Source organism: Rutidosis leptorrhynchoides, chromosome 8 (assembly GCF_046630445.1).
Source record: "Rutidosis leptorrhynchoides isolate AG116_Rl617_1_P2 chromosome 8, CSIRO_AGI_Rlap_v1, whole genome shotgun sequence".
In the NCBI taxonomy this organism is placed as follows: Eukaryota; Viridiplantae; Streptophyta; class Magnoliopsida; order Asterales; family Asteraceae; genus Rutidosis; species Rutidosis leptorrhynchoides.
Genome location: NC_092340.1, coordinates 53608498 through 53628980, shown reverse-complemented (window position 1 = coordinate 53628980; position 20483 = coordinate 53608498). Strand labels below are relative to the sequence as shown.

At 32.6% G+C, this 20483-nt stretch overlaps 1 protein-coding gene and 1 long non-coding RNA gene across 3 annotated transcripts; both read right to left on the bottom strand.

The window, feature by feature from the left end:
- Nucleotides 1-327: 327 nt before the first annotated feature.
- Nucleotides 328-3647, bottom strand: LOC139862957 (uncharacterized). The gene is made up of 4 exons (XM_071851589.1): nt 1701-3647; nt 1533-1613; nt 1271-1389; nt 328-698 (listed from the first exon to the last, which is right to left on the bottom strand). Exon 1 carries the CDS (start codon nt 3602-3604, stop codon nt 1811-1813), a length of 1794 nt encoding a protein of 597 aa, XP_071707690.1. The 5' UTR covers nt 3605-3647; the 3' UTR covers nt 328-698; nt 1271-1389; nt 1533-1613; nt 1701-1810.
- Nucleotides 3648-5709: 2062 nt separating this feature from the next.
- LOC139863098 (uncharacterized) lies at nt 5710-19817 on the bottom strand. 2 transcript variants are annotated; one of them, XR_011764402.1, is made up of 5 exons: nt 19691-19817; nt 18134-18277; nt 7002-7089; nt 6779-6845; nt 5710-6705 (listed from the first exon to the last, which is right to left on the bottom strand). It is a non-coding gene; the product is annotated as an uncharacterized lncRNA (long non-coding RNA). The 2 variants fall into 2 exon arrangements; XR_011764403.1 differs by having other exon boundaries at nt 18134-18308; nt 19691-19803.
- Nucleotides 19818-20483: the final 666 nt, after the last annotated feature.

The window sequence follows — 20483 nt, the reverse complement described above, 5'->3', positions numbered from 1 at the left end:
ATTAACTAAATGAAACTAGAAAACTCATTTTCATTTAGGTTTTTCATCGAACATCTAGTGTGCAAGTTAAAACACAATCACATATAGAGTAAAAACTGAAGTTCATAGAATGAGTTAGAGGACATACAAAGATATCAGCCCCATCCAGACTCCCTCAGAAGTAAACACAACAATAGAAATACTACAGGTCTCTTTCGGGGTGGGATTGGTGGGTGCTACGGCACACAGGGTTAGCGTGTCCCTGCCAACTTACACGTTATTGATCCGAACAATAGAAATACTATTAATCTGACAACGTGTGTTAGATAACAATTAAAATTGGGTCAATATAATTATAATTGCAACAAGGATTGTATAGTAACTGCTTATTAATAATATATCATAAATCTTATATGATTCGATCCAACTTACAAATAGTCCTAAACTAAAGGACCATCTACACGTATCACCAACAGCGATGAAACCAATGGTAACATAGTTGGCCATGGCATTGATAAAGAATACCCATAGTGGACGACAGGCAGCTATCATCACACTAGATTTAGGTGATAGACTAGATAGACGTGAGCATCGCGCAGTTAAAATTCGTATATGTTCTCAGATTTCATCTCTGAAAAGAACTAACAAATGACTTGTAATCCTCACATTGATCTTTGCTTAAACCCTGATGACAACTTCAGGGAAAGTGTTTCCAAATCCTGCAAAACTAACACTTTCCTGTTAAACATTCAACTCGTTTAAACGGTTTCTAATTTGAAGAACTTATGCAGAATTAGATTATAAGTTATGTAGGTCATGAATGTAACCGCAAAAAGCAAGGAAGTAAAAATAAAAATTGAACCCGCTAAGAAAGCAAAAATTAAAACTGAACCCCCTATTAGGCCATAATATCAATTACCTCATCAAACAGTAAATTTGATAAACTTTTAGTGGGCGGTGGATACTTGCCTTCTGTATGATCAAAGCAGCGGGCTTTAAACTAATATGTCATATCCAAGTTATAATAAACAGGCCAGTACAAATAAGTTATAGTCCAGACGAATATAGAATTTGCAGCCTCCTTTGTTATTGTTGCGTTTGTGTGTATTAACTGTCACACATTTTTAAAGTTTATTAATTGACTTTGGTTGACTGATAACCTGGTGGGCTGAACTTTATAAGACAAACTGTCTTAGCCCATATGCTAATAAGACTGCTTATAATTGACAGCATATAAATGACAACACTTTAATTAGACCCTAAAAAAATGATGAAATTTTTCATAACTAACCGATTAGGGATATTAAGAAGTTCGCATCACTTCAAATAGAGGCCATTTTTGGAAACACCCCAACCTATAAGATGAACCTCGCTGGACATGGAAGGATCCTCAATAGTTCCAATAATGAGCTGCACAAGAGATTATATATATAGAATACAGACGGCCTTGAAAAAATAATAAAAAAACATAAGAAAAGCAATAATATTCAAGAAAACAGATAAAAAAGTGTGATATATTCATATATGCCCAGTTGATCCAGAACATCACATACCTCAATACCAGTCCAAGATCAGATGAATTCATGAAATGTCCCAATCAAGATTATGTTGGAATGAAACACTCTTGACCCGACCTGCAACAGATTAAAATTAGATCCTGAAGCTTTTCAATCCACAAAAAGCAGAGCTAATAAAGAAACTTGCAAAGGATCAATGCTTACAGCAGTAGGACCCGCCCGACTTGGTTTAGCCATCAGCAATATGCACCCGTTTCCAATAGTGTGGGAACATTTTCCTTATAGAGACAACACTATATTAGTTTTCTCTTATTTTACGCGTTAGATGCAAGTTTGAAAAACTTAATAAGCACTTCCTTTGAAGCATCATCCAACTTTTTTACAGTCAACAAATTCACGAGATCCGTTGACGTCTGTGAATCTGCACTGAAACCAGCATCGAGCATCCTTTCAAGAAATTGAATTGCCATTTTCGTTTCATTACAACGAATAAATCCCTGAATAATAATATTAAAAGTAAAACCATCCGGCATGCAGCCTCCAATCATCATTTCCCGAAGCAAAACATTTGCATCGTTGAATTTACAATCTTTAAATAATCCATTCATCATAATATTATAAGTACGAACATTAGGCATCAAACCTTTAGAGCCCAAATCCTTAAAAATTTCATAACCAATATCCACTTTCCCAAATTTACACATTCCATCAATTAAAATATTCCAAAGAACAATATTAGGAGTCAACCCAACACATTCCATACGTCTGAACATCGCTAACGCCTCGTCAAATTTTTCATTTTCAAAATACGAATCTATCAAAGTAGAGTAAGTAACTATAGTTGGATCTAAACCATGACTTTGAATTTCATTAAAAAGACATAAAGCATCATTATGTCTTCCAACATGACACAAACCGTTAATCAAAGTGTTATAAGTCACAATAGTAGGATTAACTTTATTTCTAGACATTTCCATAAATAGACTCATCGCTTTATCGATCATTCTGCTCTTGCAATACCCATTAATCAGGATATTATACGTATAAAAACTCGGCTGCAAGCCCGATGACGGGATTTTCCTAAAAAGTTCTTCACCATAGTCAACTTTTCCAGCTTTGCATACACCGTCGATGACTATATTGTACATATTAATATTTGGAACTACTTTACATTCTTCAATAGTCCTAAACAACACAATTGCCTCATCGTATTTCTTATTCTTAAACAAAAAATCCATCAATGTTGAGTACGTAATAACATCCGGAACCAGACCGTAATCCCGAAGTTGACCAAAACAAACTAGTGCATCCTCGAGTCTACCTATTTGGCACAAACCTTTAATAAGAGTGGTATACGTTACAACGTCAGGATTTATTCTTTTCTCTGACATTTCAATAGAAAGACTAAAAGCTGCATCTAATCTTTTGATCTTACAATATCCATTAATTAAAATATTATAGCTAACAACATCATAAACAGACCAATACGAGTCCATAACAATAATCATTTTATGCGCTTCTCTAACCTTGTCATCTTTACAAAGTGAATGAACTAAAACGTTAAACGTCACAGCATTCCAAAAACCACTTTTCGCCATCATTTCACTCAACAAATCGTGTGCGGCTCCATATAAACCTAAATTACACAAACCTTGAATCAAAAACCTAAATGTCATAACATTCGGAACAATACCTTTCGCGATCATATCGTAATAGATATTGAGAGCGTCCATTATCCGTCGGTCCTTACAGAGGCGATTGATTACGACATTGTAATAAGTAACACTTAGCTTACAGCCTTTGCTATGTTCCATATCTCTAAGCATAATTAATGCATTCTGTGTATCGCCTGATTTACATAGCCTTTTTAGGGTAACGATATCGGTTTGAAACCCTAACATTCGATTAGATTGATGATTTGGGGCAATTGATGGACTTTCAGCCGTCCGATTAAACGGAAGTAATGAATCTCTGATTAATTTACGAGAGGGAAATTGAATTTGAGAATTTGAAAAATTATTATGATTTAGAAATAAGACGAATGGAAAAGAGACGTCATTAGGAATTAACTTACCATTTCGATGAAGAACGTAAGCAGATTTCCTCATCGACCTGCAAAACCCTAATTTGTGACATTAAACCCTATAATTATTCGAATCTAACCACTTGTGTCGGGTTCGTTTGGGCGCGGGTAATTTAGTCTATCTACTGTATACGGAGTATACTTTTATGTAGCCGGTTTTGGAACCCGTTTTCGACGCCGGTTTCGGCACCCCGTTTTTGGCGCGCGTTTTCGGGCCCTGTTTCGGAACCCGGTTTCGGCACCCGTTTTTGGCGCCCGTTTTCGGAGCCCGTTTTCAGCGCCCGTTTTCAGCGCGCAGTTTCAGGCCCCCGGTTTCGACGCCCGGTTTCGGACCCCGGTTTACCGGGGTCAAAAAAACGGGGTTCAAAAAATACATAAAAAAGGGAGTCCTAAAAAGGCGCGTGTTCGGAAGAGACGTATGAAAAAATACAATTAAGAGCAATTTTACTAGCCCGACCCAACCGACCCGGGTCTTGACCCAACCCGACCCGGGTCTCGACCCAACCCGTTCGACCCATTTTAATTCTGACCCATTTCGACCCATGACCCGTTTCGACCCAAACCCATTTGATCTTTGACCCAACCCGACCCATCTCGACCCGTTTGCAAGGTATAGAGCCCAAACCATCTAGTATAGTAACAAAACAAAAAAAATTCATTATCACATTACTACTTTTCATTTATTTTTATTCCAAACTTACATTTTTGTGTTACATGATCATTATATGTATTTATTTTTAAAAGTAGATTATTAACTTAGTATAGCTGAAAAATAATTTATTAAATTGAAATGGAGAGAGTATTATTTTCTTAAATAATATACAATAAATTGTATATTATGATACATGGATGTTACCTTCCGTTCAATTTTTATTTGGAAGAAAATGAAGGATCTGAAAAGAAATAAAAAAGTTTTTGCGTTTGTTTTTATTTGAAATCAAAGGAATAAGAAATAATTAAAATGATTATTATGCTGAATTTTTCTTTCTATCATTTCCTCCCAAATTAAAGTGATTTAATTCTTTTCTTTTCTTTTTTCATTTCTTTTTTACTTCTTTTCTTACCATCAATGTCAATTATCCCGTACATTGAATATTCACCTTATCTCCTGTAAAATAGTGAACATCGATGATCCAATTGATAAATGGATGACAGATGATTATTGGATAAGATATAGATGAAAAATGATATTAAATGATATATCAATTATCACCCGAAATACAAATATACAAATAAATATATATATATATATATATATATATATATATATATATATATATATATATATATATATATATATATATATAAATAAATTTTTTTAAAACAACTTTCAGTAAGGAATATGAAGCCAATTGTTTCTAAGATATATAATGATTTTCTATATATCTAACCCAAGAAAATGAGATACTACGAATTAGATCAAACATGTCACACTTCTTGATCCAGTTATTATATGAAACTTTGTCATTCTTGAAACGCCACGACACCCAAACTAAGGCATATATAATCGGATACACACTTTTTTTTCCAACGCCATTATAGTTCCAATTTTCAAACCGTAATCTTGTAATTAGGGATGGCATCGGGTCGGGTTTGAGTCGGGTTTAGGTAATTCCTGACCCGGACCCGATTAAGAAACCCCGCCCCAAACCTGGTCCGTAACCCGTCGGGTCCCCATTACTAACATACTATCGGGTTTCGGGTTTCCCCACGGGTAAACCCGATTAGTCATTGTGTATCTACTTTTCAATGAGTTACCAAATTAAAATATCGAAAAATAACTTAACTACTTCATGCTTAAAGTATTATAAAATATCACCTACAAAAAATTGATTTAAAAGTTTCTAAAATACTCAAATACACAAAGTATATAAAATATCACATCTCGAAAACTTGTTGTATATAATTATATTGAATAAAATTATATACTCGTTGTCAAAACAAATAAGAGAAATCTTTCATACATTAACAATATAATACTAATATTAAAATATTACATAAAAATTATTATTAAAATTCCTCGGGCCGGGTATACGGGTATGCAGGTCGGGTATACGGGTCGGGTATACGGGTTTGTATCCAAAACCATACCCGAACCCGAACCCGGATTTTTTTTTGTAACTATCTCCATACCCGGCCCATGACCCGACGGACTCGTTGTTTGAGTTCTTGAAGGAACAAAACGATCATCGATGTACGATCTTGTAATATTGACAATATACTCTCCATTCGACGCAATTAGCGAACTTCGCATATCCATGTCATCATTTAGGGTGACGTAACTGATATGGTTCTCAAGTTCTAATTTTTGCATATTCCTGCTTCCAATCTCATCTGTTCCATTGCAAAGCAAATCCCCATTGCGAATTATATTAGCAATATAAGTATATAACAATCCTTTTGAGACTCTAAGAGGCAAAGTCTATCGTATTATCCAAAAATTATCATCACCAATCCACACACCATTCCAAAAACTCACTTAAACCATTTCCCACCATGAATCGATGACGAGCTTATTTCTCCACTTCCATATTAGCCACAACAATATATAACAAGATGCATCACATGCCAAATTTGCTTCTTTCGGCCCAGTATTAATGTTACAGGAGCTTACCGCATTTGACACACCATTCGAAAGTGAATACTCAATGTTCCACCAATCGAGGAATCCACGCCATAAGTTACATTCGCAGGTTGTGAATAAGTGGTTGACATCTTCCGGATAGTTTATCGTAGGAAGCTTATTCAAACCACGTTAACTTGACACTTAGCTAAACGATAACAGACCAATTAAAGTCGTCAAAAAATATGATCCATTGATCATCAGCACCACATATACAGTTAGTTTGGTACTTTGGTACTGCCAACAAGTCAATTGCCACAAATACATCACAATTGTGTTTGATATAAAAAATGTATGAATACTACACTGTATATAATCAGATTAAAAAAAAATAACTGACTTTTGGCATCTGTTTGAGTCTAGGGATTCAACAGAAGAATGAATAAAGTGTTTTTTTTTTTCTTTAATCTTGCAATGCTCTTGATCTCAATATCTACGAGTCCTGCAATCTAGTTGTAAAAACCATCCTCAACCCAAATATCAACTAAAAGATCCACAACATCCTGCAAAAACAAATAGTCACTGAGCAGAAACATGACTGTTGGAAGAGGCAAACACGAAGTGTTAAAAACTTACAGCAAGAGGAATCGGCTCCGGGAATGGTTCGCCGGACGAAAGCAAATCTTCAAAACTCGTCGTCCAACTATAACAAAAGATATAAGATCAAACTAATTAGGAAACTTAAGGTAGTTATCCTATCTTCATTCGTGGGTCCGTCCTCTTTCTGGTTGCATGAAGAAGTGGGACCCACAGTGAACTATAGGATCTTGAAAGTTGAAAGTCAAAAGGGAAGTCAAACCTCATAATTGGTTGTCGAAACTTTCAGTGTGATGTTTGAGATCTATCACCAACCCAAGCCCTTCGCATCTCACGCCAAGCTAACTCAGCTGCACGATTTACAAAATCATAAAAGTTTTCGCATTTTTGAATCTACAGCTCATTTTTTTGGCAGATGACGTATAAAGTTTATTATACAATGAGGTAAACTTATATTGCACGATACTACAAGTAGACTTGGCTTATGAAGTGTGTTTAACACGCAGAATATTAAACAGGGTTGTAAAGACCCGTCCTTATCCATCCGGACGATATCTTCAACAGTTGGTCCCATTGCGATGATCGACTCCAAATAGGGTCCTTAATATGAGCTATTGCACAGCGGAAGACTTATTTCATACCTGAGAATAACATGCTTTAAAATGTCAACATAAAGTTGGTGAGATATATAGGTTTGATGCTAGCAGCGATATAACAATGGACCACAAGATTTTAAGTTTATAAACATAATACACTCGCAAGTGTATGAAAAGCATTCTAAGTTATGGGCACCCGGTAACTAGCCTTAACAAGAGCGTGTACCCCTGAGTTATAATAATATGTGCACCGAATCAAGTGCGTTCCGTTAACCTCGAAGTACTAAACACCCGTTCTTCTAGTTTACTAGAACAACATCTGGGTGGGGGTGTAAAACCCGATAGATCTATCTTTAGGATTCGCGCCTACCAGTTCATAAACCAATAGTTAAAGTTACCAAGCTAGGGGATTTTTGATTCAAACCCATGTAGAACGTAATTTTGGTCACTTGTGTCCATAACGTAAATCATTTATAAAAATAGCGCATGTATTCTCAGCCCAAAATATTTAGAGTTTAAAAGGAACTATATACTCACCTAATGTATTTTGTAGTAAAAATACATATAACATCACTGAACAAGTGTAGGGTTGGCCTCGAATTCACGAACCTATAACATTGGTATATTTATATTAATATACATAATGAATTCACATAAATTTCTTTATTATAATGTATTAGTTTTTATATTTTAAATTATATGTTATATATTTTTATGTTGTATATATATTTAAATGATTAATATCTATATATATAATTATATATAGTAGATATAGTTTTAAATAACTAGTAGTTAGTTAATAAAATAATATTGATAATAATAATTATAGAGTTATTTTATTTTGTAATTATAATAGTAATAATAACAAAAAGAAAATTTATAAAAATGATACTTTTAAATTATATTGATATAAATGATAACTTATAATAATAAGGATAGCTTTTATGATAATAATACTAATATTAAATTTAATAAAAAATATAATAATTTGTGTTACCTTTTTACACTAATAATAATAATAACAATAACAATAACAATAACAATAATAATAATAATAATAATAATAATAATAATAATAATAATAAATATTATACCTTAAAAACTCTTCTCCAAGAAAAAGATATATATATATATATATATATATACACCTAGGACGGGGTTCGAACCCAGGTCCTCTAGTTAACCCGTCAGTCCTCAACCATCGATCCATTCAGTTTTTCTGTTATGTTTATTACTTTTTATCTTTATAACCCGTAATCACATTTAGTCTGGCCCAACCTTCCTCGGCCCAACAGTGGTTTAATAAACCCAATTTTAACACAAGTCCAAATAAATTCCTAATGGCCCAGGTAGTACACTTAAATGAAACACGGCCCAAAATCAAATATGTGTTTTAACGATTCAAGTTATACCCCAAATAGGGTTTCGATTTTTAAAAGGAAATAAAAGTTCCCAGCCGACACTTTTTATGTAAAAGGGATATTTGAGCAGGCAACGCACCCTTTTCATCTTTACAGTCCAATCTCCATTAACCATAATATATTTGCTATTAAATCATTATCATCACTCGTTACTTTCATCTCTCCATCATCATCGATTTATTTTCATCATTCTCGTTTGTTCAAGAATAGAAACAGAAGAAGAGAGCAGCAGCCTTCAGCTTCTATAGAAACAACTCCGACAGTAGTAGTAACAAGACGGCTCTGGTTAGTGATCTTGAATTTAAAATAACAACAAAATCGTGATTACTCAATTGGGTTTGTGGTGGTTCTCTTTACACAGTGTATATATAGGAATGGATTTCGATTAAAGTGGTGAAGGCGTTCGAATAGGGTGGTGTTATGGTTTACATCGATCAGAGAAGAAACGGAAATAAATAAAGGTGAGTTGCAATTTGTTATTGTCGAGTAGTTAGGGTAAACAATGATAAAAATACGATGGAGGTTATGGTAGCGTTTTAGGTTTTTTTCAAATGAATAAACAAAATAAAATATGTAATTAGCGAGTGAGCAACCAGAGTATTAACAAAGTGCTTTTGTTGATCACAGGTATGAAAAGAAGACAGAAAGCTGAAACTATCTGGTTCACTGTTTTGTTGGAGTATGCCGAAAAAGAAAAGGAAGAAAGGTTAAACGTGAAGGTGGTTGTATGGGTACATGGTGGTTTTTCAATGGTGACAGAAACAGTAACAAACAAGTAGCGGTAGCAAGACAGAAGAAAAATAACGGCTGTGGTGTGGTGATCTTTGGTTAACAGAAAATAAATTAATTGATGGGTTTTATTGTTTTGAGGTTTCACAAAGGGAAAGCAGAAGCAACAAAACAGAATCAAGAATCGAGTATAACAGCTATATGGTTTCGAGTGGTCTGATCAGTGAATGTAAACAGAATTCTTGCAGCCACAATTAGAAGTTGTTCGAGTAGTAGGAGGAAGAAGGTTTGTGTTCTTGTGTATGGGTTTATGAAGAAAGAAAGAAGGTAAAGAGAGAGAGAAGAGAGAGGAAGAGTTATAGATAATGAGAGATAATTACGATCAATCAAAGAAAATCTGTTTATCAATAATACAATGGGTCGATTAATTTAAAGGGGAATAAAGGTCGACATGAAACTGTACAAATGGGATTAGATTCCAAGGACAAATGAAACAGATAAATAAAATATATAAAATAAGATTGAAATCGATCCTTTAATGAATTTGGTAATTTGTCTGTACAATCGAATATAAATGAAATATTTGACAATGAGGTGTAACAACTAATCGTGTAAATTATCTGTCTTTAAATTTAAAAAAAACAGTATATATAAATATATTGATGATACTATTAATGATATTAAATATAACAATTTATCTATTCATAATATTACCAAATTAGATGTTAATATTGGAAGTAACAATAATATTATTATAACAAATATAATATTTGCAAATAAACTTATTATTTTAAATATTTACATTTACATTACATATTATTATGTAATTTATATGTACACCGAGTATTAAATATTAAACATGAAATTTTATATATATATATATATATATATTTATTTTAATATTAACTTAATAATTCAATATATTATTTTACATTTTTATTTCCATTTAAATATAGTGTATTTTATTAACTAAAAATTTTGTATGTACCCTTATATTTATATTTATATATGTATATACATATCTAATACCTTGTCAACGTTATCAAGTAATAAGTATGTATCATAGATACACATAAATGTTCGTGATTCGCCAGGCTTGGTCAAAGGGTAACTAATTAACCGAATACAAATTTCAAACTTTCTAGACTCAACATAAAGGTTTTTTTTTTTTTCTTATCGTGTAGGAAACATATAAAGTGTAAGATTTAAATTTGGTCGGAAATTTCTGGGTCGTTACAGTACCCACCCGTTAAAGAAATTTCGTCCCCGAAATTTGATAGAGGTCGTCATGGATAACAATAGGAATGTTTTCATGACGAATATGAGGTAATAATGGAGTTTTATCCTTATCGAGAGATATAGATAAAACGATTCGATCATGTGAAGCGTACGAGTGAAGCTATCACAAAAGAATGTAATGAGTGAGTATGGATTTGTTTTAACCGATGGCGTGATTAGGATTGATTTCCAGAATCTAAGGGATTTTAAAGAAAATTTTACGTAATAAGAGTTGGTTTTTCGGCGATTTAGGAAACAGGATCTTCTTTGATTTAATGCAGCAAATATGTTTTGATTTCTTTGTCGGATACTTAACTTTAAAACTACTCCCTTCATTTTCTTATTTCTATATTCCATATCTTCTAGTTTTTCTCCTAAATTCCTACTTTAAGACATTTGCTAATATGTTTCATCCCATTCTAATCCTTGATATACTCTTAATTTTTACGTCTGTCATCCTTCTTTTTCATCTACCACCAGAAGAGTTTATTTACTCCTACTATACTCTTGCGTTGATAGTGCTTCTAGTTCTCCCATGTCTCTATATTACTATCGGTATTGATATACATGGTTTGTAATCCTGGGTGGTTGTCGAGTGTGATATCTCCCCATATACTTTGATGTTCTTGTTTCTGTTTTCTATAATCATTGTCATCCATAATTAATACTCTCTCCTTTTTGTTGCGATTTTATATCCCAATTTCTATTTTGGGGATTTGTCCCTTCGTTTCTTCTTCCCGTCTTTAAGTTAAGCAATCAATGGTCCGGAGTTCATAGGTATGAGATTTGATTTGAACATAATTAATGCTCTTAGAAAGAAAGGGTAATGACATGATTTTGATTTGTCAAATTACCAGAATATCTTGGAAAAGACCGAATCATCAAGAGAATATTTTCTTGTTAGATTTAAAGATTGGATAGAATGTAAGAGCCGTGTAACATGGCACATGATGACGGTTCTGTAAATCATCTCATTCCATTAGAAACTTAACATGACTTACTGTAATATAATGAAGTTGATCAAGTTTCATTATATTATATTAATTCATGCATCAGTTCCCAACACTACTTCAGAACATTCTAAACTTGAAGATTTCAGTATTTAGAAACTAATACAGTCTCTTTTATGTTGTAACGCAGATGTTACGGAGAGATACATGATCTTAGATAAGAATAGTTGTGAAAATATCTCCAGAAATATGGAGGATATGTATAACGGAAGATATGAAGATATCTTATAATATCTAAGATAAGATGATGATGAAGAATATCATCTGGAAAGGTTTAGAATAAGGAGTAGGGTTCTTACTAACGGTTTCAGCATGCACTGAATCGTTTGGATTCTTTGAAGTCAAACTTATTCTTTGTGATTTGTTCACAGCCTCCTTCATACTTTGCTCAATTCGTTTTCCAGTTCCCAACCTTCTCTTTTTCTGAGTTTTACCAACATACTGTACTTTATCGTCAAACTTTTGACTGTTAAAGTCGTTTACAGTTTTTGCTGCTTCATCAGCATTTCAAAAGTTATCTGTAGTTCAAGATGTTTTTCAGAACTTCACATTTGGAGTATGAAATTCTTAGGGATAGACATTGTAGGTATAACTGGAGAAGTTCTGCGAGAATTTCAAAATACTGGATTTTGCCGAAGAGATGACGAGCTGTTGGTATATCTGCTGATGATGTCGTGGGATAAAAGGTTCTCCGGTAACGACGGCGAAAGGACAAGGTATAAATATCGAGGTTATAATAAGAGTAGTCTCACTGAGAAGTCGAAGTGGAGCTGTGACAAAATTAGCTTCTTGAAAAGGAATCGTATGGTTGTTTTTGGCTAATGAATGATAAAGAATTCAACACGGATATGTTTTAACTATAACTTCAGTTTCGAAAGTTTTTCAGGTGCATAACTGTATGCATAAATCTTTCTTCTGTAGACGAGGTGCAGCTGATTCAACTTCTCGATCGAGACGTTTTCAAGAATCATGAAAGATTTGAACGCGAATTGTAATTGTCGAGGTACAAATGAGGTTTAAGATGAAATCAAGTGGCAAACTTGAAGAATTGTTTAGTTTCATATGTTATAATCAACATTTTAATTCATTCATTTTTTTTTTTTTTAATTGTCCAATGTTGACAGTCCCAATCGATAGTCCACAGTTAACAGTACAATAATTCATATATAATTTAATTTATAATATTCGAATTAATTAATATGTATCGTGACCCGTGTACATGTCTCAGACTCGATCACAACTCAAAGTATATATATTATTTGAGAATCAACCTCAACCCTGTATAGCTAACTCCCGCATTACTGCATATAGAGTGTCTATGGTTATTCCAAATAATATATATAGATGCGTCGATATGATATGTCAAAACCTTGTATACGTGTCCCGATATTTATAGTGCGTAAAAATAAATAACAGAAATTAAATGACGATAAATTAAATGCGTAAAGTAAATAACAGAAATTAAATGACGATAAATAAAATTGCGAGAATGTAAATTGCGATAAATTAAATGCTAATCAGTTAGCTGGGAACAGTTAGCCGGAACAGTTAGCGTGAAAATCCTAACCAAATTTCAATTAGTTAATCCGTTTGTTTCTAACAAATTTTATTTTGTTCAATGTTTTCTTCATTATGCCACTTGTTGAATTTTGACAGGTCAAAATTCGAATATGAAATTTGAATGAAAATGGTTATTCCGGGGTAAACGGATATGAATATCGGTGGTTGTAAGTAGGATAATAAATGACCGCTGAATCAGATTCGAAAAATGTACAGTGTAACTTATTAATGTGAATTCTAAATATTCCTCGGGTGCTACCCACCCGTTAAAATATTTTCATCATTAACAGTTTGTACGAAAAAATTTTTAATTACAATCTTTATGAAAATATACTTGCATATATATTTTCTTCAGATGTAATTACGGATCTATTGAGTCAATAAGTTATTAAACTCATTTGATTTATCGTTAATACCGGATTACATGATTTCTAAAACATTAGAGATTACATAATCACCCTGTCGAACGAAGATATATGAGGTAGAACGTTACGTAAAGCGAAGGTAATCGATGTAGAACGATATATAGAACGGAGATTATACTTGAAGTACAAATGTGGTTATTGAGGCGTGTGATGTTGATATCCGAGACACAGATTGTAATGTTGAGGTTTACGACGCGGTTGTGATTGGAAGTAATAAGGGTACTGTTGGTGTTGATGATGATGGTGCTGATTATGCTGCCGGTGTTTGTAACATTCGCTCCATATTCTCCAAAGCCGTCACGCGAGCGCGAAATTCGTTAACTTCTGCTAATACACCAGGATGATTGGCGGTTGGAGCGAGTGAATGAACAAGATTCGTAATATGGAATATTGTATAATCGTGACGAGATACTCTAGAAATGAGAGAGAAAACGGTTTCTCGAACAGGTTCGCCGGTAAGTGCTTCAGATTCATCGCCAAGAAGGCAATTCGGTGGATTAAATGGATTTTCGATGTGAAATGATTTTCGAATATCGAATGATATTCTAGCTATATAGAATATCTATATATATAATACTAAAGATTTTGTAGACTACAAAGGAACCTACGGCATATGTCAGGCAAGTCTACAGATGCGCTAAGATATGAATTTTGTCTATACACTATCGATGCAATAAATGCAGTAAGACGTGTCTAGACTTATGAATGATAGGCATGCAATTCCCTAAGGATAATAAGCAGATGGTTTACGACTAGAAATGATAAGCAAAACTTTTAACAGGCAAACACGGTCAAAGTCCAGACTCACTAATGTATCCTAACAACTACCAGTTAGACACACTAATGGGAGACCTGGTTCGCTAAGACCTACGCTCTGATACCACCTGTAAAGACCCGTCCTTATCCATCCGGACGATATCTTCAACAGTTGGTCCCATTGCGATGATCGACTCCAAATAGGGTCCTTAATATGAGCTATTGCACAGCGGAAGACTTATTTCATACCTGAGAATAACATGCTTTAAAATGTCAACATAAAGTTGGTGAGATATATAGGTTTGATGCTAGCAGCGATATAACAATGGACCACAAGATTTTAAGTTTATAAACATAATACACTCGCAAGTGTATGAAAAGCATTCTAAGTTATGGGCACCCGGTAACTAGCCTTAACAAGAGCGTGTACCCCTGAGTTATAATAATATGTGCACCGAATCAAGTGCGTTCCGTTAACCTCGAAGTACTAAACACCCGTTCTTCTAGTTTACTAGAACAACATCTGGGTGGGGGTGTAAAACCCGATAGATCTATCTTTAGGATTCGCGCCTACCAGTTCATAAACCAATAGTTAAAGTTACCAAGCTAGGGGATTTTTGATTCAAACCCATGTAGAACGTAATTTTGGTCACTTGTGTCCATAACGTAAATCATTTATAAAAATAGCGCATGTATTCTCAGCCCAAAATATTTAGAGTTTAAAAGGAACTATATACTCACCTAATGTATTTTGTAGTAAAAATACATATAACATCACTGAACAAGTGTAGGGTTGGCCTCGAATTCACGAACCTATAACATTGGTATATTTATATTAATATACATAATGAATTCACATAAATTTCTTTATTATAATGTATTAGTTTTTATATTTTAAATTATATGTTATATATTTTTATGTTGTATATATATTTAAATGATTAATATCTATATATATAATTATATATAGTAGATATAGTTTTAAATAACTAGTAGTTAGTTAATAAAATAATATTGATAATAATAATTATAGAGTTATTTTATTTTGTAATTATAATAGTAATAATAACAAAAAGAAAATTTATAAAAATGATACTTTTAAATTATATTGATATAAATGATAACTTATAATAATAAGGATAGCTTTTATGATAATAATACTAATATTAAATTTAATAAAAAATATAATAATTTGTGTTACCTTTTTACACTAATAATAATAATAACAATAACAATAACAATAACAATAATAATAATAATAATAATAATAATAATAATAATAATAATAATAATAAATATTATACCTTAAAAACTCTTCTCCAAGAAAAAGATATATATATATATATATATATACACCTAGGACGGGGTTCGAACCCAGGTCCTCTAGTTAACCCGTCAGTCCTCAACCATCGATCCATTCAGTTTTTCTGTTATGTTTATTACTTTTTATCTTTATAACCCGTAATCACATTTAGTCTGGCCCAACCTTCCTCGGCCCAACAGTGGTTTAATAAACCCAATTTTAACACAAGTCCAAATAAATTCCTAATGGCCCAGGTAGTACACTTAAATGAAACACGGCCCAAAATCAAATATGTGTTTTAACGATTCAAGTTATACCCCAAATAGGGTTTCGATTTTTAAAAGGAAATAAAAGTTCCCAGCCGACACTTTTTATGTAAAAGGGATATTTGAGCAGGCAACGCACCCTTTTCATCTTTACAGTCCAATCTCCATTAACCATAATATATTTGCTATTAAATCATTATCATCACTCGTTACTTTCATCTCTCCATCATCATCGATTTATTTTCATCATTCTCGTTTGTTCAAGAATAGAAACAGAAGAAGAGAGCAGCAGCCTTCAGCTTCTATAGAAACAACTCCGACAGTAGTAGTAACAAGACGGCTCTGGTTAGTGATCTTGAATTTAAAATAACAACAAAATCGTGATTACTCAATTGGGTTTGTGGTGGTTCTCTTTACACAGTGTATATATAGGAATGGATTTCGATTAAAGTGGTGAAGGCGTTCGAATAGGGTGGTGTTATGGTTTACATCGATCAGAGAAGAAACGGAAATAAATAAAGGTGAGTTGCAATTTGTTATTGTCGAGTAGTTAGGGTAAACAATGATAAAAATACGATGGAGGTTATGGTAGCGTTTTAGGTTTTTTTCAAATGAATAAACAAAATAAAATATGTAATTAGCGAGTGAGCAACCAGAGTATTAACAAAGTGCTTTTGTTGATCACAGGTATGAAAAGAAGACAGAAAGCTGAAACTATCTGGTTCACTGTTTTGTTGGAGTATGCCGAAAAAGAAAAGGAAGAAAGGTTAAACGTGAAGGTGGTTGTATGGGTACATGGTGGTTTTTCAATGGTGACAGAAACAGTAACAAACAAGTAGCGGTAGCAAGACAGAAGAAAAATAACGGCTGTGGTGTGGTGATCTTTGGTTAACAGAAAATAAATTAATTGATGGGTTTTATTGTTTTGAGGTTTCACAAAGGGAAAGCAGAAGCAACAAAACAGAATCAAGAATCGAGTATAACAGCTATATGGTTTCGAGTGGTCTGATCAGTGAATGTAAACAGAATTCTTGCAGCCACAATTAGAAGTTGTTCGAGTAGTAGGAGGAAGAAGGTTTGTGTTCTTGTGTATGGGTTTATGAAGAAAGAAAGAAGGTAAAGAGAGAGAGAAGAGAGAGGAAGAGTTATAGATAATGAGAGATAATTACGATCAATCAAAGAAAATCTGTTTATCAATAATACAATGGGTCGATTAATTTAAAGGGGAATAAAGGTCGACATGAAACTGTACAAATGGGATTAGATTCCAAGGACAAATGAAACAGATAAATAAAATATATAAAATAAGATTGAAATCGATCCTTTAATGAATTTGGTAATTTGTCTGTACAATCGAATATAAATGAAATATTTGACAATGAGGTGTAACAACTAATCGTGTAAATTATCTGTCTTTAAATTTAAAAAAAACAGTATATATAAATATATTGATGATACTATTAATGATATTAAATATAACAATTTATCTATTCATAATATTACCAAATTAGATGTTAATATTGGAAGTAACAATAATATTATTATAACAAATATAATATTTGCAAATAAACTTATTATTTTAAATATTTACATTTACATTACATATTATTATGTAATTTATATGTACACCGAGTATTAAATATTAAACATGAAATTTTATATATATATATATATATATATATTTATTTTAATATTAACTTAATAATTCAATATATTATTTTACATTTTTATTTCCATTTAAATATAGTGTATTTTATTAACTAAAAATTTTGTATGTACCCTTATATTTATATTTATATATGTATATACATATCTAATACCTTGTCAACGTTATCAAGTAATAAGTATGTATCATAGATACACATAAATGTTCGTGATTCGCCAGGCTTGGTCAAAGGGTAACTAATTAACCGAATACAAATTTCAAACTTTCTAGACTCAACATAAAGGTTTTTTTTTTTTTCTTATCGTGTCGGAAACATATAAAGTGTAAGATTTAAATTTGGTCGGAAATTTCTGGGTCGTTACAAGGGTGGTTTGAAGAACTAACCATGGTTAACAAACAGAGGATTTGAAACATCCCTTTTCATGGACTTGTTTTCCCCATTGACATTTTTAAAACCCCTCGAGTTCTGATTAGTGTTAGGGCGAGAATTGGTTTCATCAACATCCATCTTTTATGTTTGAATGACTCCTAATTACCCCCAAACAGAGACAAAAACAATCTGCATTAATGGAAGATCTAGGAGCATAATTAAACTATGTGAACATAATTAAAACGAGAATATAAAAATGTAGCTGATTTTCGATCATTATACGAATTGCCATGCTGGAACCTAGGAAGATAATTTATATAGTCCTAAGGAAATAGTTGGCACCTATCAAAACGGTCCCGTCTAACTTCATAACGGTTAATTGTTACAATGGCATCAAGACAAAAAAAAAAAAAAAAATTAAAAATTCTTAGATCCCTTATAAGTTACAACTAATCTCGTGAATTATAAGGTGTAGAAATTACTCCCAAAACACTACCTCATGACACTAACATGCAGGGGGCGCAACAGAGTGTTACCCAAAGGGGGTATCCGGCCCACCTGTATTTAACGGGGAAAAAAATTTTACACTAAAAGATTTTTTTTTTAACTAAAAAATAAGGTTTTTTTAGTGTTTACCCTGCTGACAATGAAAAATTTATTAAAATTTTACACCCGCCCCATCTGTATCCGGGTTCAAGTTCCACCACTGCTAACATGATTCCTTTATGCGTTTCAGAAGCTTCTACGAAGCATGGAAACTACTCCGTATAACAGAGTTCTCAAAAAAGTTGGGATCCTAGAACAATCATCTCAAGAATAACAAACTACGGTAAAAAGATTATTAGAAACTATTTCAATATAAGATTGTGAAGTTTCAGAATCATTATTTCATTATGCAGCAGAAATTCAAAGGTAACAACATTTCCACAAGCTCAAGTGCACAACCACTCGAAATACATGCACATTGTCCAATCATCATCTAAACAATATAGCAGTTCTTAGTAACTCTAATGACTAATTGACTATTGACTATTATTATTATTATTATTATAATTATAATTTAACATATGACAAATACTTGATCCTAAAAATAGTAAAGAAACCACATTCACCTAAGAAGTTAACCTAAAGACAGTTCTTAAAACCCTAACATATGTAATACATTAATACCCCCATTAAGACCCCTAATTTCCCAAAAACAATGAAACTACATAGAAAAAGTCAAAGTCTGACTTTTAAAGGTCAATTAACATATTCTTCAACTTCAAATTTGATAATGAAAATCCTTTGTATAGAGATTTTTGAAAACCTTATTCAACGGTATATAGCATCAACTAGAATAAAAAGCAATTTGGACATAGGAAACTAACAAATTTACTCAATTTTTCAGTTTAAGATTCTGACTGTTCGAATAGTTAAAATCAGATCTAAAAACCAAGTCATTCATGTTGGATAAATAGAGCTGCTTACAAATTAATCCTTATATAAAGAAAATTTGTTTCTCAAACTGACGTGTGAAGTGGGTATATATATAAAGCGGCATTTGGACTATATAAAGATTGAATCTTTACCTTGCTTTCAAGCTTCAGCTTGTAAATACGAGTAATGTCTTCGGCTTATTGAAAATCAAAGAACAAGATATAAATAGGTTGTAGGGTTCATAGTTTAGTTTAGGTACTTTATTGTGGATGTTGATGTTGATGTTGATGTTAATGTTAATGTTAATGTTAATGTTGAAGTTTACATGTTAAATTAGGGCCACATACCAACCAATCTTCCTATCGTATTGTTTCGAAGAAGTTTTCTTTATTCTCAAAGAACAACAAATTATTAGCCCAAAACACGTACAATCAATCAAACCGAACGAACAAAGAAACCAAACCGGCCACAACCTAATGGATCACAAACTAAACATTAAGCCCAAAACAAACCAAATGAACAGGGTAACCACGAGACAGAACAAAACAAAGGCAAAACGAAACGAAACGACAAAGCAACCACAATAAAAAAGACAGTAAACAAGACATCGGAAAATAAAAAGAAGCCATCTACAAGCCAACACAAACCACAAACCACAAAACAAGCTTCAAAGCTCATTCATAAACGCTGAAGAAGCATTTATTGCTCTCTTAAAAAAAAAATCAAAATCACAATAAATAAATAAATGATCACTTAAGATCAAATTTGTTAAAGTTTGTAGTCTAAGTCGCCTTTTTATAAATAAATCTAAGCCTACTTGAACACACCAAATACCTTATATACTACTCTATCTTTTTTTATTTTAATTGTCCACTTTGAATTTTAACCCATGAGAAGTTAGTTATGGATAACTAAGTTAAGAGGATTACCTAAAACTGCGTGCAA